Raw genomic sequence first — 25,738 nt, forward strand, 5'->3', positions numbered from 1 at the left:
TCAACGCGTGCCCAAACCATCTACCGTCTCTCCTCCCTCACCTCAAGAATATTTGTTATCCCTGCTAAGGCTTTGACTTGTTCATTCCACCTCGTTTTCTATAGAGATATTTCCAACATCCGTCTCAGCATTCTCTTCTCTGTCCTTGAAAGCCCTCTTTCTCTCTACCTTATCGTGAATGGTACTCTCCACACACGCTTATACCCAGGACTTCATTTCTCACGGGATATTTTTTGGGCCCCCCCCCATACCCTGAGCCCCCTCCCCCAGCCTCAGGCAGCTCCAGTTGAAATTAATTCCAATATAAAATAGCACACAGCGGAAGTCCCGCATGTGCGGAGAACATGAATGCTGCTTTGCAAGTCACTGGATTTCACAGCCTATACCAGTCTGCATTTCGTGGTTTAAATTTAAGTGGCGGTGGGATATGGATGTTTCCATTAGCCTCCTTAATAATGGGTCATTATTGTGGTCGTGTGCTTCCCCTGGAGCAGCCATCAATAGCCTGGGAGTGCAGTCGCTAACTCGGCAAAAATACCATTAACCTGCCGCTCAAGCAGTGCAAAGCACTGCTATGCTTCCGCCCCAAAATACACTGAGTCTGCAGTGAGTTCTTTATTTTAAATAGCACGTGACATCATTTGTGCGCGATAATGTTTCCGCGTGTCCATCTGCTGTCCGGTTTAGCGAGATCGCTTCCGCCCTTTTAAACGCGAGTGGATGAAGTCCACGAATAATAATAATAATGCCCTTGCGTGCTGTCTGGTGCACCACGAATGGCTCTGCTGTTGTCCTATTACAGGAACTTACAGACAGGGCCGTAAAGAGAAGGGGGTTCATGGGGGGCGGGGCACGTGGGGCGTGTTTGCCGCGGGCTTCACATCTGAAGGGGCCCTTATAAGCAGTCGAGGAGTATAGTTTTTTTTTGCATAATTATCCTAATTTTGTGGTACATGTCCTCAGTTTCATTTTTGGTTGGGAAAACAATACATCGCTCGAGACAACCATTTTACATGTAGCTCTGCTTCCTTCGCGTTTTACGAAATGTTCTCCTTCCCAAGTGCCATTTTCCTTGTACTTTAGAACTCGAGAGGGGGCAATCATCCTACTCAAGGGCTCTTGGGAGTGTGGAGCCGGGGGTAAATTGTGGAGCACTTTGTTTAAGTTTGTATTCAGCCCTCCATTACAAAGCCTGCTACACTTCCATGACCCCTGGTAAGTGGGCTTGGCAGCCCAGACATGACTCTGGGTTGTTCCATCACAGATCAGATTTTGTCTGAGCCACTGAAGAAGGCTCGTGAGCCACGAGCCTTCTTCAGTGGCTCAGTCGCTCCCCTCGCGTCTCCTCAACCCTCTCCAATCACCCTCGCAATTGTAGGCACAACGATAGAACACCTTTTAGCCAAGCTTAGACTGAGTTACGTTACGTCGACCGCATCTCTACAGCTCATTTTTTTTTACACGCAAATATACCGTTCTAAAAAGTGAATTACGTGACAGATGCCATTGACCACGAATTTCACTTCCACATGGACTCCACAACATCAATGACCCCTAGAGCTGCTGCCCGGGTGACAGTTTGTAGTTCGGGTGTCACACGGTTCACTTTAAGGAACTCATTTGTGCCCCTTTTCCACTGGCCCACCTGAGCTGTGCCAGAATGGGGCCCTCTTTGTACAGGTGGCTTTCACCGGCTACTTGCCAAGCGTACCCTGGAACCAATCCGTGCTTTGCTGCTCTCACAAGGCGTCTGAATCAGGATCCAAGCATGGTCACGGGCAGGATTAATCAACCTGGAACATCCTGTTCTGCGCCGGGCTGGCTCAGAACAGCCTCGGCGCAGCTCAGTTCCATGGTGGGGGGGGAGAAAAATAAAAGATGATTCGTTACCCGCCGGTCCAGTAAGGCTGCCATGAGAAGCGAGGCCAATCCCACGAGCTTAGTTCCTGAACCGAGCCAGGCCTCGTCCCAATGGCTGTGTGAATGCGGGCATCTCACACCCCAACACCAACATGCGATGCAAAGCGCATTTGGCAAGCTGTGCATAGCAAGCCTGTTTATTTGCATTGCAAAAGCGAATGCTTCAGAGCTCTACGCGGCAACGCAATGCACAAGAAGGGAAACTAATTGAGGGTCTTCTTGCTGCCGACAATGTTTGTTCACTCCAGGTACAATCTTCGTCACTGCTATACAATGGGATAATTGTGGAAAATGCCACAACCTATCCAAGCTGGGTGCTAATGTCATGAGTTCGATGCCCAAAATAAAGATATTTTTGGTGGGCGATTTCAAGATGAACATTGTGCCAAAAGCAATAACAAAATATGTTTTTCTTTTTCAAAACAAGTTGCAAGTGTATGCAACCTGAAATGAGAAAACACTGATGGGCATATTTTATATTAAATAATCTAAATGGATAGTGCCATAAGTCACGTCAACATCCCTGATAATAATGTGATTTATTAAAATTGAGCGTTTACATTGCAAAGGCGGCAGGACGTGGTGCTGGCCACCCACCCCCTCGTTTACATTGTAAACGCTCACGGCCAACACCATTTGGCGATTATCTGAACCGGTCCTGGGCCTCCCCTAGGTCGACTCAGCCTCAAATTCAGTACATTGTGCGGTGTGTAAACATCGCCACTCGGGAGACAAAGGTGGCCGGGCGTGGTGCTGGCCACCCACCCCCTCGCGTGCCGTGTCGGCCTTTCATAGGTGCTCGCTAACAGCACTTGCTCCTACAGTCTGTTCAGGCTATACGGGGGATCTTTGGTGGTTGTGGTTGTGGTGGTTGAACACAGTGTGGATGAGACCTCAATGTGGCTTGATGAGTCAAGGAGTGAAGTTCATGGCTGAAGAGCTGCCATGGTCGTCGAGGGAGAAGCGTGGATGAGGATTGTAGCAATGAGGACCGAATTAGCATCCGTGAAAATTCAAACATCTCATGAAAGTAACGAATTTCAACTGCAAACTTTTAAAGTAATTAACCTTTAGCTTACCTACAAAGTAATAAAAAAACAATTTCCATTTGTTTCAATCGACTGCAGTTCAATATCACTGGACACGTGCTGAATGCTCAGCTTAAACAGCTGGGTAATTATGTAACTTCCAACGTAGCCTTGGGGCACAGCATTAGCCTTGGTGGTCGAACATAACGAAATAAGAAAACCCATCACCACTACCGCCATCATGAACACTGTTCTAAAACCACAATGCGTGAAAGAGACACAAGCATAACACTGAGCCATTATAAACCAAGCTATCGCTCACACAACCACCTTCATCTCATCATAACACAAGCAGAGGAATGTTAAGTGAAGTTCATGGGGTAGAGCAATCTGTATAACGATTTATTTATTTCCAGAATCTTTGTTTAGACTGCAGGAGAATCCGATTAGCTACGAAGCTTATTTATTTCTAACAGATGTCCAGTATGGGCGGGTCAGCAAATTCCAGCAGCAAACAATACAAAAGCACGATAGGAGTGAAAATGTTTTTAAATGGCAAGCAAGTCAATAAATATAAATAAACAATAAACATTAATTATATAAGTACGACTTATGACGATTGGGCAATGCAGCAAAACACAACAAACCAGTCCCAGACCACACCAAGATAACACCACACAGTAGTCCCTCAATGAAAAAAAACATTGAACTATCAACACACAGGTAATGATCAAAGTTGCAAATCACATTTGCAAATATGACAGAGTATCAAGCTCTTATCTTCTGCTTCAGGATACAGTGGTACCCCGGAGATCGAACTTAATTCGTTCCAGAAGGCCATTCGAACACCGATTTGTTCGAACACCGAATTAATTTTCCCCATAAGAATTAATGTTCATTACATTAATTGTTGGTTCCAGACACAAGAAATCTCTCATTATAAAGCATTTTACACGAAGTTTACAGTAATTACGCGCAAAAAAAATCATACAAAAAAACAAGAAACACAATAAATAAATGGACTAAATGAATAAGTATATGGAATAAATGAAATAAATGAACATTGAACTTCACTTTAGCTGTAGTAAGGAGAGTTGATGGCTTGAGTGGAAGGTGGTAAGGAGGAGGAGGAGGTGGTGGTGTCATTGTTTGGAAGGGGAGTCCTGTTTGTCTGGGCAAGCGTCATGCACGCTGCTGGCCATACGCTTCTCAGCCGTGTACAAGTTCTTTCAAGTCGCGATTGGCCGTTCGACCTCCGAATTTCGTTTGGTTTCCGGGGCAAAAAATGTTCGGAAATATGGTTCCAACACCGATTTGTTCGAGTTCTGGTGCGTTCGATCTCCGAGGTTCTACTGTATTTTGTAATTCTACTACTTTGTACTCCTACTTTTTTTGGCATTTTACCAGGTAGGGCTCACTGAACTACGTAGCTTTGTTTTCAGACGTGACTTGGCCACAAATGGTAGCCCAACGAAGTGGCTTGTCATGTGGAAATTTCTAGCAGCCAAATATTCTAAATGCGTGTTTCTAAATGTGGAGGGAAAAACCGAAGGACCTGGAGAAAAATCCACATGGCTACGGGGAGAGAGACATGCAAACTCCAAATATACAGCAGGCGTCAGGGTCGGGCTCGAACCCATCACCTGCTGTATATCAAGTGATGTAGTAACTGTAGTAATACATGGAGTAACTGTGAACCTCATCAATAAAGTGGGGACGGGCGGTTTGATTGAAATAAGTGGGCCTGTTTATGAAATGTCAGCACAGAAATAGAACACCTCAATCTATCTGGGAATTATGTCTCAAGCCTTCATCCTGCAGTGGATGGATCATGGCTAATTACGAAGACTGAAAAAACACATGTATTGCAGTATGTTAACTTAAAGTGCAATGATCTTCCAATGATTGGCGATGGTTTCCAATGATTTATGGTCCTTTTAATACATTTTTATGGAAACTGACTGCTATCCATTTGCTAAATATGTTATTACTCGAAGGTATTGAACACTCATTTGTATTGTAAATCGTATCTAATGAGTGACATTGACAACAAAGGCAATTACATACGGTTATGCCTGAGCTGTCACGACCACCAATAAGAGTTTTACATCATGTAGTGCCACATTATCCAGGATGGATGAATTATTATGAATACTAATTCATTGCTGAACAACAGAAATCACGCTTTGATTCGTTTATTTATAATCATATATAATTACCATAGGCGAAGTCTCGAAATAAAAAGCTTGCTTAAAATGCACGTTTGCACTATTTGACGACGGGGACTTCAGCGAGCCAGTTAATTTGTATTTAATAATTATGTTCGCATAGCCAGTGACTAATTGTATTGCGTTAAAATGCTCACGTCTGCAATTGTCCTTGCCCCCTGTCGTTATGTTTTCAAGTGGCCAACATGTGCTGTTCGCTTTGATTTTGCCTTACAGCATCCGGGCACCCACTCTGACAACCGTGCTGATCCAATTCTAGAATTGAATCAGCACGGTGGGCTTCGCACACCTCTCGATTAGCACTGTTTGGCTCACGTACGGTGCGAAAGAAGTTAAACGTAACACGTCCGACTATACAATTGTTCTATGATGAGCAGTTGAAATGTGCCGGTGTACGACGATGGCGAAACATGCCGTCATTTCTCAGGACAACAACAACCGCCTTTCGTCACTAGGTGGCAGTGACATCACGACGGCACTTGTGCCAGGCTCCGTGCACGTTAAGGCCACGTGGAGTGTCGAACGCCCGCTGGCAGGAGCACACGGGGCAGACCCAGGTGCCATGGGTCGACTGACTGAGATGACTGGCCGATGCACCATCTGTTCCCCTACTGTGAAAACTTGCTGTGTTTTAACCACCCTGCACTCTGCTCGTTGTTGTGAGCGTCGCTCCTCTGCCCTCCGTTGTTGTTGGAGGGCGACTGCTTCCAACTGCCCAGTAGCGTCCTTCACAAGCCTCCTCCACAGAGGCCGATCTTGACACCGCTGATACTAGTCATCGGCAAGTCCACTCAGCTCCACATCCTCTTGTACCACATCGCTCCATCTCTTCTCTAGTACGTGCTGTGCCCGTTGAGCTCCCTCTATCCGGCTGAACAAAAGCTGTTTCGGCATGCGGTGGCTGGGCATGCGGGGAACATGACCCAGCCAACGCAGCCTTGCCTGCCGGAGGTGCTCGCTGATGGGTCTTTGTCGAGATCTTCAAGGATTTGCGAGCTCCTCACATAATCCTCTGCTGTCAAACCGGAGCAGGTCATGAGTACGCTGCTCAGGTATAGAAAACTCTCCACTCTCTCCAGAACTGCCCCATCACCAATTGCGAGTTGTGGAGGTGGAGTGGCTGATGGCACAAAATGCCCAGGCAGGTGCTTACTTTTGGTGGAGCTGCTGGTAAGACTCCACCTCTAGGTGGCATACTCCAGGTTCAGCAACAGCGCCTCCAACTCCTACTCTGAGTGAGCAGCAATCACCAGATCATCAGCATACATAACATGGTTCATCAAAAGGGAGCCATCCCTTGACCGCAGCAGGGCATCGATTAGCTACCCATTGTATCTGTACCAGATGGAAATTCCTTCGGTACAGCCATCGAAGGCTTCACGAACGAACTACGTGGTCGAAATAGATGTAAAAATTATGTGGGAGCCAGAGGTGAAGAGGCAATTGCTCCGACTCCCGGCCACGTAGTTTTACCCGGGCCTGCCCACCATCATGAAGGTAATTCATGATTGTGAGCAAAGAGTCAGGAACTTCCAAAGCATGAAGAACAAAACAAAGCCCAGGCCTAATGATGGTATCATAAGCCTTGACCAGGTGAATGAAGCAGAAATATAGGTCCTGTTGGATTCCCTACACCTCTGCTGTAGCAGACGGATGGAAAATATGGCATCTGTGCAGGACCGCCCTTTCCTGAAACCACATTGGGGCTCCACAAGCCTCTCCTCAGAACACCGCCACCACACCCCAATTGGCACGTTGTAGTATGGGTCTTGTTCCTAATCTACAGATGTTTCTGCCGTGAGAAAACGGTGAACATGAGCTGCTTCAGGACGAATAGTTTGGAGGGTTCATGCCGGGAAATTCTTACAACCATCGTTCATGATCATAGCTTGAACGTTGTTTATGACGATGAATAAGCTTTCCTTTTCTTTGTAACATAAATAATTACTGAATGACGTGAGTTTGAGCCACTTTCACATGTACCAGGACATTGTATAAAGAAGACAGCGAATAGGAATGTGCTTGGTATCATATGCATGCTTTGGAACATTACACTTTGAGCATATATGTGCATTCACCAAAATAATGTTTTCTCCAAAAGTTATTTCAGAGCACACTGGTTAGTTCAATCGTATCTATCCATCTATTTACGCCTCTAAAAAACTGTCATCCTCATAACTTAGGGTTGACGTCCATGACAAACGCTTTCAATCTGTCGTGGTCTTCAAGGATCTCTCAATGGCAGTCCTGTACAACCTTTCACATCCACCCACCGACTACTCACATTCATTCAACTGCTCGCATTGTCCCACCAACTGATCCGTTTCCTTTCACTTCCCCTCTTCCCCACCTATACATCCATTCTCCCTGGGAGAATCATCTTTGTACTGCCTACAACGGTGGCCCTCTTGGGTCACGTCCCACTCACGCCCACCTTCCTTCCCAGGATCGTTTTGGCTGTAGCCCATATCTAATCAGCTTATGTCATTCTTCTTCCTTAAATTAAATTCAGTTTGAAGTGCTGAACACAATCTGTTCAAAGAGCATATTTACATGTATAACCTAACCATATTCTGGCGATATATATGTGTGTGTGTGATTCAGCCTTGGTCTATCAACCAGAGATGCCATGGAAATAAGGCAATGTGTCCTTTCCTGCCTTCCTTATTCCTCCTCCAGAAGTCAAGATGTTAACTCCCACGGAGGAAGCTCCTTCTTGTCACCACCAGTGACAGCATTAACACACGGATGTATGTCTACGTGACTTTACCGAAAGAGCCAAAGAGTACGGATCCTTGCAGTCACGAAAACTTCAAATCTAGAATTATGTTGAACTTCTTTCGCACCGTATATAGCCAACCGTGCTCATCGGAGGTGCGGGGGGGAGGACAACCAGCTAAACACAAAAATAACTTCTGAAGAAATTAATTTTCCACCTAGATTTAAAAGTTCACAGCTCCAGTGCCTTCGTAATATCGGAAGTGCGTGATGCAGTGATCGTCTTTTTTTCATTGGTTAGCCAAAAGCCGCCGCTGCTGCGAGGATGACCGGAGTTGCGTGATGATGGTTCATGCTCCTTGACGAGATCAGCGAGGTATTGTGGTTCATTTGTGGCGAGTACTTTGTGTGTAATGACAACCGGAAAGCATCAATAATAGCAATAAACGATGATGCACAGATGATTGAAAAACACCTTGCCAATTCATTGGGTTTAATTTGTTTAACGCATGTTAATTGACTGACAAGGCCTCATAGGGTTTGGATAATGAACGGAGAAAGCTTTGTTACAATCGGGTTGAACAAACTTAAATAAAAAAATCAAACATGCATGACTAAAATGTGCAGCCAAGAAGTAATGCTTGCTGAGTTCACTTTTGTAAATCCACAGAGCTGACTTAGAGATTAGAGCACTTTAACATTCCGTTTGTGTTTGTCTGCACTCAAATATCATAATATTGAGCTGGGAAATAATAATAATAATATTGGATTGTTGTGGTTTTAGAGTGCTGTTAATCACTTAAATAATTAAGTTCAACCATAAAACCAGGGAACACTTAATGTAAAAAAACCACAGCTAATTCTCTCCTGTTTACACAATTATAAGTACAGACCTCAGTTGCTTAGGAGGCATCGGATTATAAGTGCAATTTTTCAAGACATTGGCACTCAAAGAGATACGGGCCATATATTATTTTAGCGGCCGTCATACATAATAATCAGAACCTCCCACTCATCATTGATCCATGGTAAAATTATTTCTAGCCACGTATAGCAAAAACACATTCAATTGCGCGTATGTTTAAAAAGGCAAATTGCTCTGGGAGCTTAACGTCCGAGCTGTTAACAGGCGCACGCGTGCACTATGAGGCATTCATCATAAACAAGCTGTCCCATCTCTAATTGACTGGCGTTGTGCCATGGAGTGGGTTTTTTTTAATCAAGTGACATAGATGAGAGTCTTATGAGGACAGTATCGATGTGGGACCCCAATTGCTTTGTGCCGTTCCAAAAGCTCACTCATCTTCTCTCCTATAATGAATCATTTATAGAGATGCCATCACCTCCGATTCCCAGGATAGCAAGGATGAAAATTCCTTCCAACAAATTGCTTTTATGCACTCTTTTTTGGTCTCGAGCTGCAGATATTTCCATTTGATTCATATACACATATCTATTTCGACAACTACGCCTTTTTATTGTGAAGCCCATATTATCAAAAGTTAAAAAAAAATTGGCTAAAGTGAAATGGTTAAACGGAGCAGAATTTAGTATGTATGAAGTGTTTAACATTTAAACATGCCTAATTACATTCATAACAAGCCATTACACTTCCACAGCCTCTCAGCCTTATTAAGCATTATTAGCACATTATTCTAGCTATGGTAACTGCCAGGCCCAGATTAAGGTCACCCTTTGCCCTCAATCACAGCAATTACGTAGCTCCGTCGCCAAGCCTTCGGCTCAGCCGAGGGGCTTCACCTCCTTCCCAATCGTGTCCAAGGGCTCAATGTGGAGGGGGGCGGGCGGGGGGGGGTAGCACATTTGCTGCTCGTTGCAGATTAATGCTGCGGATATATTCACCGTGAACACACGCCGTCTGCGTCGCAGTGGACGTTCAGATCCAGTGACGTGATTACAACTCAAACTAAAATTTGCACAATTTTACAAATGACCAACAAGTTGGTCGAATTGCGTGACAGCACGAAGCAACTTAACACGTGGACTTTCACGACAGTATTATCCATAATAGACGTTTTTTTGGGGGGAGGTGGGGGTTGGATCGCATGAATAACGACACATTTATATTCTTGCTATCTCACCCAAAAAAACACTTTTATGGAACACTAAGCAACATAACCGCCTACTGGCGGACTATAGTCGTCTGTGAATAACAGCGCCTTGCGATATCCCCGCATTATAGTCATGAAACAAATACCAACTGTACGTCATCGATATCTCTCAGTGTATAATATTTAATACGTTTGTCCAGTGCAGGGGGGAACAGTGCCCGACGCCGCAAGCGGCCGGAAACATTTAAGATTTAATATGAGGGTTAATACGTTTCTTGAATTGAGCAAGGTTTGTGACAACTTGGGGAAAAGATATAATGTTAAGGGATTCCAAAGGCGAGGGAGGAGTGGTTGTGGGTGGTGGTGGGTGGTGGTGGTGGTGGGTGGTGATGGGTAGGTGAATGGTGGTGGTGGTGGTTGAACGCAGTGTGGATGAGACGAAACGGTCAGTCTCGTTGACCGAGTCCTCAACACGGCAGTAGGAGGAATCAACGAGTAAAGTTTATCTGCACGATAATCATGGTAGTAGCCATGAAAGAATTCTGAGGGGGCGACCGACTGCTGTTGAGGGAAAGATTGGAGTGAATCGTTAAGTGCTGGATCATCAATCGCCCCGAAGGTTTTTGTGGCAGAAATCTGTAGCGTACCGTGAAGCGAGAAGTGGAAGCTGATACGCCAACGGTATTGCGACTGATTATTTATGGGCTATGTTGGCTGTTGGACAGCTAGGCCATAAGCAGAAGGGGCTCATGAGAATGTCAGTGTGGGTTTCCGGGCTCATTATCATCAGCGGGCGAGCAGTGGGGATACCCTCCAGCTGTTTGCCATTGGCCCCTGTTGATATGGACCATTGCCATGAAGCACCTGGCATATTTGATCATTTTGGACTGATAACCATGACAAAAAAATATTATCCCCCATCTGTCAGGACATGCTGTAAAAAAAATCATATACATTGCATGCAATTACAGCTGTACGCTCACCAAATTGAATAGATAAAAAAAATAGCTTTCAACATTTCAACAACATTACCTGAGAGACCACATATTTTGTCATCATTGCAATGAATTTCTACATGCAAGATGAACAACATGCCAGGGCGCCTGCTTCCGGCTGGATATTTTTCGGCGGTTTTCCTTCAATGTCATCACGAGGCGCGTTTCCGTAATGCATAATTTAATACGCGTCAAAGTCACCCGGCATTAATGGAAAGGAAATTGAGGAAACGTTGGATATGTGTTTAATGGTTCCGAATTTTATACGTATAAAGTGTTCTTAAAATAAACAAGGTTGATCAAATGTAAAACTGTGAATTTGTCTATAAGGAAAATATGTTTTTTTTTTAATGAGACCGTTGATGTATTCGTTGCAAGTTTTGAATCAAAATGTTTAACGTGGGGGGAAACGTGTCGTAGTCGTCAGCCGTGTTCTATCTCCTGCTGGATGAGGATCTCCTCAAGCCATTGGCACCTCTCACAACCCGGCGATGTACCAATCCACCGAAGCACCTAGCACATTTACTCATTAACATTGCTCCATCTCCTCAGCCGACGTCGTCAAAATTCACCAATGAAGGCTGAATTTTAATAAACTACATATTTAGGAAAGCAATTATTTTATTTTTGTTTAAACAAAGAAGACTAAGGAAAATACAAGGTAAAATGCAAAACTGTGTAAGGACATACCTGAGTGAAAATACTGTAGATTTGTTGTTGTATCTAATAATAATAAAACATATTTTTGAAAGTATTTAAAAATAGGTATCCTGATCAAAATGAGTAAAGGCATTGGTCAATAGCGTAGACTAAGTTGGCAATAGTAAGAATTTACATTCTTTGTCAATAATCTGCTGAAGAAAGGCCTCCTCATGCCATGTCGGTCGAGTGGGGTTTGCATGACCATACTTCACCGTAATGGTTAGTGTGGATTGCTGGATGTCGGGGGGGTGGGGGGGGGGGGAGGTCGTGGGAGCCGGGCGAGCGGAGGGATCGCTACGGATATCAAACGAGTGATGCCAGGACACGATCGGAGCATCAATCTCCGGTCAGAGGTTTTATAACGCGGTGTGCTAATTAACGCGCCGCCCCTCTGCCCCTGATTAGCATGCTCAACCCATGAAAATCCCAAGAAAAAAAAACAACTACGAAGCATTATTCACTGGGGCCATGCACGTGTGTTCCAAGCTGCGATGGAACGGAGGAGTTTTGCGCCAATGTGCTACCAGACATATAACAGCGCCTCGAATGAATTCATTTTGTTGTGATATGAGCACCGTTGTAGCATTATGATGGACACGTTCGTTTTACCGCAACCCAGTTCAAGTGGCCGTGATGAGGAAGGGGATCACGCGTCACTGCCCCTGTGCAGCCGCACTAATGAGCGCAATTAAAGTGCAATGCACTCATTACCAACGGAGGTGACTCATTGCCATGGGAGACAGAAACTCCGTCACGATGTTTCTTTCCACGAGTCCTAGGTCAAGGAAAAACCCCATACAGTACGACACAGAATGTGCCCTGAGTATTGATTACCATTAATAACAATTACAAATAAAATTGGACAATCTTTTTCGAATGCTTCCCCATACCATTTCATTTATTAATTTGTTTATTCATTTTAGATGTTTGCTTGGCAAGTAGGGTTTAGATTTGCTTGGTATGTACGTGTGTGTGTTGGGCTTCTTTAGCGCCGTGCATAGCCAACCTCGTATATGGGATTTGGTCCTTATATATAATTAACGTACAGCGTTTGTGGGGTGCTGTTGGCATGAATGACTCCATATAAAATTAAAGTATTATTATTGTCCGCTATGGTAGTTGTTTAACCATACTTCCCGACATCGCTTGTTGGAAATCAAACTCGGGCAGACGGGTTTTAAAGTGCGCTGTGCTAACTTCCACACGGCAACTTCACCGTTGATCAACGTGACGTACCAAACTTTTAATTTACCCTCAGTTAAACCCCTGCATTAAAAAAAAATTCACACACAAAAAGTAATATATTAAATCCTGTCCTCTCATGGAATACTTTCTGATTAATTAATATTTCAGTTGAATGATGTGGAAAATTAACGCACAATCCACCTACATTACCATATTGCACACATACGCATCATCCATGCATCATATACATGCATCATTGTGGTTCCACAGAGCACTGCATTAGTTCTGAATAAATAATTTAAAATCCGCGCTAATAAATGAAGCACTCGGCCCAGTATATGAAAATTGAGTAACGTGATTCATTGAGGCCGCTGCTAGCGTCGGGTGATGCAATAAGTGGAAGGGTGGGTGGGTGGTGGGTGGCTCAGGCAGGAAACGTCTCCAGAAGGAATGGTCGCCGATGGACAGCAGCGATGACGGAGCGGCAGCCAGAGAGGTCGTACACCGACCAAGACATGGGGTGATGACCTCAGCTCGTGTGTGCAAGCGCTCTCGGTTCGTTGTTGCACCGCCACAGGATTGCGAGAGACGGTGGTGGTGGTGGTGGTGGCTTTGAGACTGCCTTCATCCACACGAGTGGATTGGCCATGGATAATGATGATGATGATTCGTAAGCGCAGTAGTTAATCATTAGTTGACATTGATTCTCAAACAAACCCATCAACGTTCAAAATATATGTATACATTTGTTTAATATGAAAAGTAAAATTATCAGATTTTAATTTACGTGTGTGTGTATATATGTGTTGAACGTCTTTCGCGCCGTATGTAGCCAACCGTGCGGTGAATAAACAGAATCAGTTAGTTACTGGTGTGCAGTGCCCATGGTTATTTTGAATAAACTCAAAAGAGGGGGAGGAGGAGGAAGACCCCGATCTCAGCGGATGCCATTCATCAGACGTTAGATGGGGTTAAAGCCGTCTCAGTCGATTGACATGGCGACGGACAGGGAGAGAAGTGGACGGATGACTGTCAGGGGGTATCAGTAATGCAAACGATTCTAAAGGCCAAGGGGCTTAGAGTGGAAGACGTCCACGGGGTGAAGTAATGCCTCCACTTGGTTTTCATCAAGCGGCATTCCAGCTTAACACAGTAGCATGCATTACACGGCACAGAATGGCAACTTCTGCAAAAGCCTTCTCTCATATCCCGTACTGATAAGATCTGTGCAGAAATATTTCCATAAAATTTATGTATTTAATACAAAAATAAATATCTAACATTGGGGCAGCGAGCTCGTTCCCCTATCTTTCTATCCCCTGCTCTTCATCCTCGGTTTGGCTTATGTTGACTGTGTGTGTGTTGACGGTGTGTGTGTTGACGGTGTGTGTGTGTGTTGACGGTGTGTGTGTGTTGACGGTGTGTGTGTGTTGACAGTGTGTGTGTGTTGACGGTGTATGTATGTGTATGTTGACTGTGTGTGTGTGTTGACTGTGTGTGTGTGTGTTGACGGTGTGTGTGTGTGTTGACTGTGTGTGTGTGTTGACTGTGTGTGTGTTGACGGTGTGTGTGTGTGTTGACGGTGTGTGTGTTTTGACGGTGTGTGTGTGTTGACTGTGTGTGTGTGTGTGTGTTGACGGTGTGTGTGTGTTGACGGTGTGTGTGTGTGTTGACGGTGTGTGTGTGTGTTGACGGTGTGTGTGTGTTGACGGTGTGTGTGTGTGTTGACGGTGTGTGTGTGTGTTGACGGTGTGTGTATGTTGACGGTGTGTGTGTATGTTGACGGTGTGTGTGTGTTGACGGTGTGTGTGTGTGTTGACGGTGTGTGTATGTTGACGGTGTGTGTGTGTGTGTTGACGGTGTGTGTATGTTGACGGTGTGTGTGTTGACGGTGTGTGTGTATGTTGACTGTGTGTGTGTGTGTTGACGGTGTGTGTGTGTTGACAGTGTGTGTGTATGTTGACCGTGTGTGTATGTTGACGGTGTGTGTGTGTGTGTTGACGGTGTGTGTGTGTGTGTATGTTAACGGTGTGTGTGTATGTGCGTCACAACGTGATGTGACGGGCCCTCGACATTGCCTCGATAAAAATATATATATAAAACAAAAAACACTACACACTACAATTTAAATTTTGGTTTTATGACTTTGCACACAAATATGCCTGAAAGGATTTAATGTTATTTTATACTCTGAGCCAAGGACTGTTTCCTGAGGATTTGGAAACAACATATGTGGCTGCACAATAGCTGTGCAGGGCTTTCCGCACCAGCTCTCTGGAATTGAACATGATATGAAATTCAATTTAAGAACGCTCGCCACCGGCAAGGCACGCTAAATCTACACACCTGTGGCAGCTGGCTTTGGAATGTGCATTTAATCCTGAAATGTAAAACACTCAAATGCCACCTGTCTCTCAGTTCCCCAAATTGCAGCCTTTGCGTAGCCACGGGGTAATGTACCACATGGGCACTGCACACAGCAAACTAATTTCCACATTTTACAATTATAACAGTAATACCTTATTATATGGATTATTGGGTGCCAATGTGTCATGAAGAGCGCAAGTGAATACATGGGCACTGCGCTGAGCAAAATCGCCGTCACCTTTTACGAATGCAAAAGTAACACCTTTTAAAATATATATTATAAGTGACAATTTTTCATTAGGATTGCAGTGAATATATGGATATTGCACGAAGCTAAACCTTTGCCACCCTCTATGACTTTCCGCAAAGTTAATACCGTATTTTCTGGATTATAAAACTCTCTGTAAAGTAAAATGCACCTCCAAAAGTGTGTTACACAAAACTATAGTCTCTCTCTCTCACACACACACACATGCACCTCGATCGGATTATTAGAACCACCAACTTCTGATTTACAACACAGGGGTGAAAGGGCATCATGTAATCTGGAAAATATGGCATTTCTCATTTTCTTTATACAGGAACTCATCGCCATCTATGAGGATACCACTTCAGGAGTGGGTTATGCTACATTGGGATGTTTAGCCAATTCCATTAAATGAGTGTATTCATAGGGAAAGATCAATTGGATCACCCGGGGGTAACCCACGGATATGTGGATGACAACGCAACACAGTCAAACTTTTTTTACAGATAGATTCAATAACCTATTGCTGCGTCGATAAATATATCCTGGCCACCACACAGCCCAAACATACAACACCTGGTCTTGTCAGGCAGTCTCTCATTTAAGGTGGGGGCAGGGGGAGGTTGCCCTTTAAATGTTTAAGATGAGAGATGTGAGTCGCTTATCGAGTGTAAAGCGCTCCGAGACGCCCTGGCGCAATGGGCGCCCAAATCAGCAGCAAATCACGATTAAGAACTACTGCACGGGGGAGATCTTTGCCTTTTTGTTCGTGAGTTGCGGCCTCACCGTCGCTCTCCTGGCTGTAAGAGTCGTAGGAGCTGCAGAAGGAAGGCACTTGCACGCCCGCCGAGCGGGATTTGCTCAGCGGCGGCTCCCTTGCCACCGCCTCGGGCGGCAGTGGGTAGCACTGCATGGTGGAAAAGTTCGGCCACGGTTCCGTCAGGGGCGACGGAGGCGGCGGAAGGTCGTCGTACGACAAACTCCCAAACGCCAGGTCCTCGTCGTTGTCTATGGGATCTGGAGGGGAGGGGGGCGAAACAACAAGATGAGATTGAGACGACATTTGATGCGTGCACTGCAAAGGGTCTTGCCTGCAACATATTCCAATAACAATGATAACGCAACCATAATTGCACTTTGTACTACTACTCTTTATTCTTTACCAGGTAAGGCCCAATGAACTCTATAGCTTTGTTTTCAGACGCGACTTGGCCACAAGTGATAGCTCAACGAAGTGGCTTATCATGTGGAAATTTATAGCAGCAAAATGCTCTAATGGAATGTTACTAAATGTGGAGGGAAAAACCGGAGTATCCGGAGGAAAATCCACGTGACCACGGGGAGAACATTCAAACTCAAATATACAGGCATCAGGGTCTGGATCGAACCCACGACCTCCTGCATACCAGGCAAGGTAGTTAACGTATCTTCAAACGGAACGATGCCCTATACATTTTAAGTTTTTTAAATATTTTGGTCCTGCCTTAGCGTTATGGTTACCACAATGGTTTAGCAATACAGAGGCGGTTGAAACGATGCACAGTTGATACAATAGACAAGTCTCTTAAGATTTCCCCCTCCCCCACATCTGTATAACAGCGGTTTAAATGGGTGCACTACAGTCAATCGGTAGGTGACGTGTGGTGGGGTAAAGTTTGGGTACCCCCCCCCGTCCCAGGATTCTGGCGAACATTTAAGATTCGGCCAAAATGCATCCTAAAAGGGTTCTGTAGAGCTCCGCCTGGTGGCGACGATTTTTCTAGCAGTGGCGTGATTAAGCAATTGCAGGGCTGCACCTTTACCCCTTTTTATAACCTTTACTTAATTTAATTTAAATTAATTATCTGGGTTCTCTTTTCCCCTCACCCAATCTACCCACCGGATGTCATCATCAGTCTTTTAAACCATAGTGTGCATTGTATAGCATATTGTAAACACACGCGAGCTTCATACTGCATTATTACAATAGTTATTGTGATAAGAATGGCAGTGATAAAAAATACATTATCTGGGAAATCATTATTTGTGCCATTCTCTAAACAACACAAAAAAACATCACATTCAACGCATTTTGTTTGATGCCACCATCGTCTTCGCCAATAAAACAATATCTCTGTAACCAGAACCAAATTCACCCAACTAATGGGAAATTAAAAAAAAACGTTCACAGTGGACATTGATGAATTATGCTAATCTAACAATGCCCTCTGTTGGCTTGCATGTGCTTGTTGAGTGCTTGTTCCCCACACAATCACCTATTATGAAAGCCCGGCGTTCCATTTGTCCGTCAACTGAATTATAAGAGCCTTTCAGAAGGCTTTAATCAAATAGTTATGGAAAGTGGACCTCAGCCCCCCCCCCCCCCCCCTCAATGTGGGGGTAAAAAGTTGATCCAACTGGTTGATAACATATATGGCATATATTGCTACACACCATACATACAATAGTGTCAGTAGTATCGGTAGGCATATATGGCTACACACCCTACATACAATATTCAGTAGTGTAGTGTCTGTAGGCACATATGGCTACACACCCTGCATACAATAGAGTCAGTCGTATCTGCACACATGGGGTGAAGAAGAGGGCATCAGTGGGGGCGACAGGCGAGGCGTGAGAGCTAAGAAGCCCTCCGCAGGAGTGAGAGGGAGCTGACCGTGGGCCACCGAAATTGTCGTGTTTCAAAATTGAAGAAAAGTTTCTGGTCAAGTCTGTAAATGACGAGAACCTATAAAAACACAACCAAAGTTCGGGCTGTAGAACTTTACAACAACAACAACAACAACGAAAATGCACACACCGACAAAACGCATCAGCATTTCCTGAAGAAGTGCATTGTGGCGCTATTGTCTTTGGGCAACGACAACATTTTAAAAACGGCAGCAAATGTGATAAACCGACAGCCGCTGCCATGCAGTGATATACAACACCGTGGTCAGATTTCGTTCTCAAAGGTGTTTGAGCACTCTTCTGGAGCCTGTGCAGCTGGAACCACAGCGGCAGCAGCAGCAACAGCAGAATTACGTTGTGTGGGCGTTTGCAACTGAGCGCGCGGACCAGATGTGCTTCAGATTTCTTACAGTCAATCCTATTCCCATTCCGCACCTACAGCACTGGCTACAAACGCAGGCAATAAACATTCACCGCGCGCATAGTAACACGTTATACTTGAGCAACCACGGGGAAAAAAAAAATCAGAGCGCTGTTTGTGCGGTGCGCATGCCCCAGCTCACCACAGGCACTTTGCTCTTGGTTGTTTAATGATAATCAGTAGCGGGTCAGGCACAATTAGGCGCAGTTAGACACAATTGACAGTTGGTTTCCTTTTCTGCCACAAACATCCATTCACGATGTATTGACTGTAGCTGCTGGGGCTGAGTGCACACACAAAAGCCACCGCTCTTAATTTTGAGGGTTTTTTTTAAAAAATTCACGCCAAGATGTGGATTGACTTTGGTTATCATCAGAGCGAATTTGTAACATCGACCTGTACTCCGATTTCTATTCACATTCATTTCCGAGTCGTTTAAATCGGTTATTTGTATTTTTGTCGTCAATCTTTAGTCTCGAATCATCACCATTCTGTAAATTTCTTCTCCCTCAGTGTAGCTTTGGACAATTTGCTCTGTGTTTGCTCTCGAACCTTACTCAACACTTCCACCGCTCTACCCATTTGTACCAAGTTGATTCATTATTTAAAATGTTGACACCCATTTAATACATTTTACAAAACAATTATTCGTAATTGGGCCGTTTAATTTATAGATATACAGGCATTATACTACACAGCATACGATGTATATACACCAACACACACACTCCACTAAAGTTAATGTTGGCACTTTATTCTATAGGCATTAAACAACCAAAAATATGTAGTTCTAAACTATATTGTTATTTAAGTCTAGCGCTATTTAAGCCGACCAATGATATTGTTTAGACCTCATATTTCCTTAAATTAAAATGCCCTTGAATACCAAGGGCAGTTTGCTAAATAACACCGCTGCCTTATTTTTTACGTGATAATTATACTCGACTCCATCTTCCAGAAAGTATTGACTACCCTTCAGAACAATTCAAACGAAGTAATGCACCTGCCTATTCAACGTCTCCAGCAGTGCGAGGGTGTAATACGATAGCAGACTGGGCAGACAATATGCGGCCAGCAGTTAAAAGCCTCTGGGACATGAAACACTTTCAGGAAAATCAGGGAACCATCCCAAACGCACATACCAACAAACGCGCATGGATTTTAAAGACAATACGTCATATGTACAGTGTCCTTCCGCCAATATTGCCATATTCTTGGTTCTTTCGGTAAAGTCACGTAGAAGGGAAACAATAAAATAATAAAAATATAAAACAATAAAATTCTCACGACGTTTCGACTGCAACACAAGCAATCATCATCGGGTGTGAAAACCACAGCAAGAAAATTTGAATTTTTTTTGATGGACGAGTCCATCTGTCTTCTTTGGTTCTTTCGGTAAAGTCACGTAGAATGAGAATAAAATAATAAATTGAGGAGGGGGGAGATGCAACTTTTTTCAATTTTTTTCAAATTTTCTTGCTGTGGGTTTCACACCTGATGATGATTGCTTGTGTTGCAGTCGAAACGTCGTGAGAATTTTATTGTTTTATATTTTTATTATTTTATCGTTTCCCTTCTACGTGGTGACTTTACCGAAAGAACCAAGAATATGAATCTCTGCAGTCACGAAAGCTTTAAATCAATATTGCCATAGTTCACAAAGATGTCATGAATTTATCTGTGATGAGACCCAATGGCAGCTTCCCCATTCTTGGCACAGGCTGCTAAACAGCCATGGATTAGCCAACATTTAATTTTGCCGTGGTATATATGTGCTTTTGTTCTGAAATGTCGCTTCGGTTCAGAAGTCGCACTCTTTACAGATGAATAGAAGAGCATTGTAAAGCTAAACTCTGCCAGCTCCAGCGTTGATCCAAAAGCATTCATAGCCATTTAAAGTTGCAAATATACGGGGCTGCTTGATAGAGAATTGCAAAGTTAATGCCTCTAAGTAAATATCATTCTCCGGTTCGATCGTTTGAGGTTCAAATATGCTTCTCGATCGTGATGAAACAGGGCTGAATGCCTGGGAATGTTGTCAAATGGGAATTTAGGATATCCCACAAAAAAACACTTTGCAAGGATTTCTGGGCGAGCCATTTCTGGGCGAGCCATTTCTGGGCAAGCCTTTTCCGATCCCCTGTCGTTAGAGCATGGAACGAAGCCAATTTACACAAAGCACTCAAAACCAAGGGTGTTCCCGGTGTCACTAATCTTGCGTGAGAAACATGTGAGAGAATTGCCGAGATGAATTAATGCACCGCTGTTTAATATTCCTCAGCAATTGCCCATGATAATAAAAATAAGCCGTTGGACCAAGCCACAGAGTTAGCACTGCGTTGGGGTTGCTGCATTAGCAGGATGTTGCTTTTCCAGGGTCCGTGTCAACGTTTCAGATTGTCAGATTAACAGCTACAAGAAAAATAAGCGCAAGGGAAGTCTGGCGTTACGCGTGTTGTTATGTTCCTGTGTTCTCAGAAAAGAGGTAGTCACTCTCGTTGTTGTGCTTCATATCTTCAACTGCGTCAGTTCTTGTAAATGTACGTGGAGTTATAATAATTATTTTTAGACGACGCTGCCACCACAGTGGCGTAAGGGTGAGCAGACCACTCGACTCGACGTGACCCACAGGTCGCGGGTTCGATTCGCCCCTGCCGGTGGCGGCAGCTGAAAACACTGGGGGCAACATTTTCTTAAATGCCCTCCACTTTTGTTCAAGCATCGGTGTAAAATTGGGTACACCGTGATTATTTGATCGGCCGGTCGCATGTGGTGAGGTCAAGTGTGGGTACTCCCACCCCTTCAGTTGGACACGTAGGCTTTCGCGACCAACATTATCAATAATAGAGGGGTTTTTTTTAGGTTAAATAACGTAAATATAAATGTCGTTTAAACCTGCCACCACCTGACACGTAGACAAAACATGCCAATTCGTTACTAGTTCAGCACATCGGTGTATTGGAGAGTAAACCCATAAACCCACAATATTTACCATTCGAGTACAAAGTTTCACCACACCTCCGATTGGTATGGTTGACTACGTAGGATGCGACAGAAATTGAACATATGTACGTACGTCTGAACAGCGTGGACGAGTAGGCTACGAAACCCTCCAGAGGGGTTCTCTAAAGCTGCATCTCGTGGAGGCCCCAACCAGCATTGGCGTAAGTGAGCAATTTCAGGGCTGCACCTTTAACTTTCTCATTCCATTGGCACAGTTAAAAGTAACTCATTCACTGGCAACAGTTATTGAGGCAGTAATGTAACATTTATAAGATCATTACACCCCTCTGGACGGCTATTTTATGCACAATTAGACCCGATGGAACAACGTTTGGGTAATTCAAGGTTGCTAATGAAGAAACACAATTTGGAGCTATTTATTAAAATCATAATTAAATCTTAACTTTTCAGGGAATCGAATCTTGGTTGCCATTTTTTTTACACATATTTATTCAGGAGTGTACATTTTAAACAATGAGGCATTTAATCTTAATTGAAGACGTTTAATTAAGCAAAAGTAATTAACATCAAATATTAATTTTTCTCTGAAGCATGAATTACGTAACTGCAGTTGATTATCTGCGGTGTATTTAATACACAGGCACAGAAACCACTGTTGTTTACAAGAGACCATCAACCCTTGGATTCAAACAAAGTTAATCTAATTTACAATTTTTATGTAAATTCCTTAAAGCAACAACTGACTGTATTAGGCACTCTGGATGCGGTTTGTTAGATGTAAACAAAAATAATAATGCATTCGTGCAACAGGTGTGGACTAAAACCACAATGTTTAATCTTTGCAATTTAGAAAGTCTATAGCAAAAAAAAAGGACCAGCAAAAAACTTTAATCACAGTGAATATTTTTTTCAGGAACAATGTTCATATTTTCGTGCTATATTTCAGACGTTTGAGTTGGTTTCACTATGCATTTGGTAGTTACATTATGTTGGGTATTAGAGCTCTCCAATTAGGATATTGGAGAGTTTCCACAGCCAGATATGCATATTTCTTAATCTGTGCCATTGAGAAGTATTATCTCCAGATATAATAATGGTTTATTTGAGCCATCCTAATCTAACACGGTGATAGGCTTATCTAAAAAAAAACTTTTCCAAGATTAACCTCAATATGACATTTCCATGGATGCTTTGAGATTAAAAATAAATTCACTCAAGCTTTTGGGTTAAAGCATAACGGTAGGGGTTGCAGTATTTATGAAAGAATCAGGATCGGATTATGTATTTATATTGGAGGAATCCGATGAGCTATAAATCTCTTTATTCACAGATGTCCAGTAAGGGCAGCTCAGAATGTTAAAACAACAAACAATACAAACACACGATTCAAGTGCAAAGTATAGGAAAGGTAAACAAACCACTGAAACATATACAAACATAACGAAGCTATTTTTTTTATTTACCAGGTAAATCTCACTGAGCTATTCGCTTCATTTTCGAAAGCGAACTGGCTACAAATGATGAATCAACAAAGTGGCTTATCACGTGGAAATGATCTAAAAAGTCTCACTTGGGGGGTGCGGGGGGAACATCACTGCTTTAAGTTCACGTTGCATCCACTGACAACTCTGACAAACGTGGCCCATTAAAACAAGAAGGCTGGACAAGCACGCTTGTGTTGTCCTTATTAACCATAAGCCCCCGGCTCTCGCACAAACATTATGTTATAATGTAAACATTGTATTATTATAATAATGTAACCACAAACTTTGCCCTTTTTCACCAATGGGTTTGAAGGATGGTGGCAAGTGTTGTCTTTGTTAAACGATGCCCTTAAAACTGAAAACTACTTACCTGCAGTACCTCTATTTAAATACATTATCGAAAAAAAATATGTACACCCCTCTGTCAATCATCGTCTTTCTCAGTGTGGATTTGTGAACACACTTTGTAAACAGTACATAACATAGTACGCGTTGTTCATATTGTAACAAGCGTTTATACCAATGTTACTCTACAGAGTAGTGGGTCGCCGCTCCTCTCATCCGCATTGATACGAGCGGTATGTGGGGACTATGGCTTAAACGCAAAAAAACCTATCTGTACAGATGCTTACGGACAAGAGAAGTATTATAATGAAACAGGAGGAATTAACGGTGCAACGCATCTCATCTGTTAAATATCTGCAGGTAATAGGATTGCCATCGATTGATCCTGGCTGCAGACAGGTCACAAATAATAATGAGGATAAGAGAGCGGTTTCACTGTATTATTGTGCATACCGTTATGACAAATAAAGGACGTAAGTCGTGTAGGCAGTTTGAGCAGCTTTGGGCACGACATGATGCTGCCCATACCCGAGCATGGAGTGAATTCGCTTCTTCAGCTCTTGTGCGCATTTGTCCTCGCCGCCGCTGCTGCTGCTGCTGCTGCTTGAACACGACGTGACCACAGAACGATCCGTGCCAGGCGGGTCGCGGCGTTCGTGCGCGCGGTGGGATGGGGTCGCCAAAAAAAACAAATTAAAATTAATCACGATTTTTGCTCCCGTTTTTTCTGGATCCCTGGGTCCCGTCCATGAGGTTCAAATAACGGTCCTAATAATCATGAAGTACTCTTTGGTTTTTTCGCTAAAGTCAGGTAGGTGGAAAAAATAATAGATCACGATGCTATGATCGCCACGCAAGCAATCGACAATCGACGATCGACGATTGCTTGTATTATTATTTTTTCTACCTACGTGACTTTACCGAAAGAACAAAAGAGTTATGGATTCCTGCAGTCACGAAAGCTTCAAACCAAGATTACCATCAAGTGTCATACAAAGTCAGAACAATTGCGACTATCTTTTTCGTATGTCTGATGTTGTGGTAGAACGACAACAATGATTTTACATCGAGCTGGCCGAGTCATATAATTGCTTCAGAAGTAGCCGAGTGTGCCACTTTGATGCCCCCTTCATATTTGTTCATGGGACATTGAATATTTATGAGTTCCATGGTCTCTTCTGGGCGGCACATCAGAGAGTTTTTTTATATTCCATTTGTGCACCGAGTATCTGCATCAGCTGCCATAGTTTGTGCTGATGCGGTTTAGGGTTTGTTGCGACTATGTAACTTACTTATCAGTTTCCCCGTTTAAAACAAAAATAGAAAAACGCACACGGCAATAATCATCGTCATGACCATCAGCTGTGGTCAATCCAACTATCGTTGCTTCATATTCTTAGCTCTTTCGGTAAAGTCACGTTGATGGGAAACAGATGTTTTTTATTGTTATATATTTTATTATTTTATTGTTTCCCTTCAACGTGACTTTACCGAAAGAGCTAAGAATATGAATTACTGCAGTCACGAAAGCTTTAAATCAAAATTTATCGTTCCTTCTTTGTTGTTGAATTCGCAAGCCACTGTTTTACGGCGGATTGTCAGCTCGGCTGGCCGACGGAGCCTATAATGAAACCCCCGAGTCAAAAAAAAGAAAACACCACGAGCTGCTCAATGAAACGAAGAGGGGCTGTCGGATATTGTCGGTCTGCTGGCTCTGCCTTACAAGCCGTGAATGTTTTTTTTTGTTATTTAAACTTCAAAACTGACAGTACACTGGGGCCCACAGTTTGCATTTGTTTCGATGCGGATCTTTTTCATTGTTGTGCTGTAAAATAATCTCTGCGGGCAAGGTCGCGCAAATGTTTTCATGATCGGAATTGCGTTGTCACTATGTTCAAATTGCAAAGGGGGCAACCCTGATAAAATAATTGTATCTACGGAAGAGATGAAAATGTCTAACCTGAACGGGTAATTGCAGAAGGAACTATTTACCTGAACGGGTAATTGCAGAAGGAACTATTTACCTGAACGGGTAATTGCAGAAGGAACTATTTACCTGAACGGGTAATTGCAGAAGGAACTATTTACCTGAACGGGTAATTGCAGAAGGAACTATTTACCTGAACGGGTAATTGCAGAAGGAACTATTTACCTGAACGGGTAATTGCAAAAGGAACTATTTACCTGAACGGGTAATTGCAGAAGGAACTATTTACCTGAACGGGTAATTGCAGAAGGAACTATTTACCTGAACGGGTAATTGCAGAAGGAACTATTTACCTGAACGGGTAATTGCAGAAGGAACTATTTACCTGAACGGGTAATTGCAGAAGGAACTATTTACCTGAACGGGTAATTGCAAAAGGAACTATTTACCTGAACGGGTAATTGC

General features: G+C 43.5%; 1 protein-coding gene across 3 annotated transcripts in view; it reads right to left on the reverse strand.

Moving 5' to 3' along the window:
* The window catches only part of ANO4 (anoctamin 4), a 164,666-nt gene that overhangs the window by 115,308 nt on the left and 23,620 nt on the right, over positions 1-25,738 (reverse strand). For all 3 annotated transcript variants that reach the window (XM_032959970.2, XM_032959969.2, XM_032959971.2), the window contains exon 2: positions 16,249-16,479. In XM_032959970.2, the coding sequence (XP_032815861.1) occupies positions 16,249-16,479 (231 nt within the window). The remainder of the gene's footprint in view (positions 1-16,248; positions 16,480-25,738) is intronic.

This window comes from Petromyzon marinus, chromosome 24 (genome assembly GCF_048934315.1).
Source record: "Petromyzon marinus isolate PM22_M1 ecotype Great Lakes invasive population chromosome 24, UKy_Petmar_22M1.pri1.0, whole genome shotgun sequence".
Taxonomy (NCBI): Eukaryota; Metazoa; Chordata; class Hyperoartia; order Petromyzontiformes; family Petromyzontidae; genus Petromyzon; species Petromyzon marinus.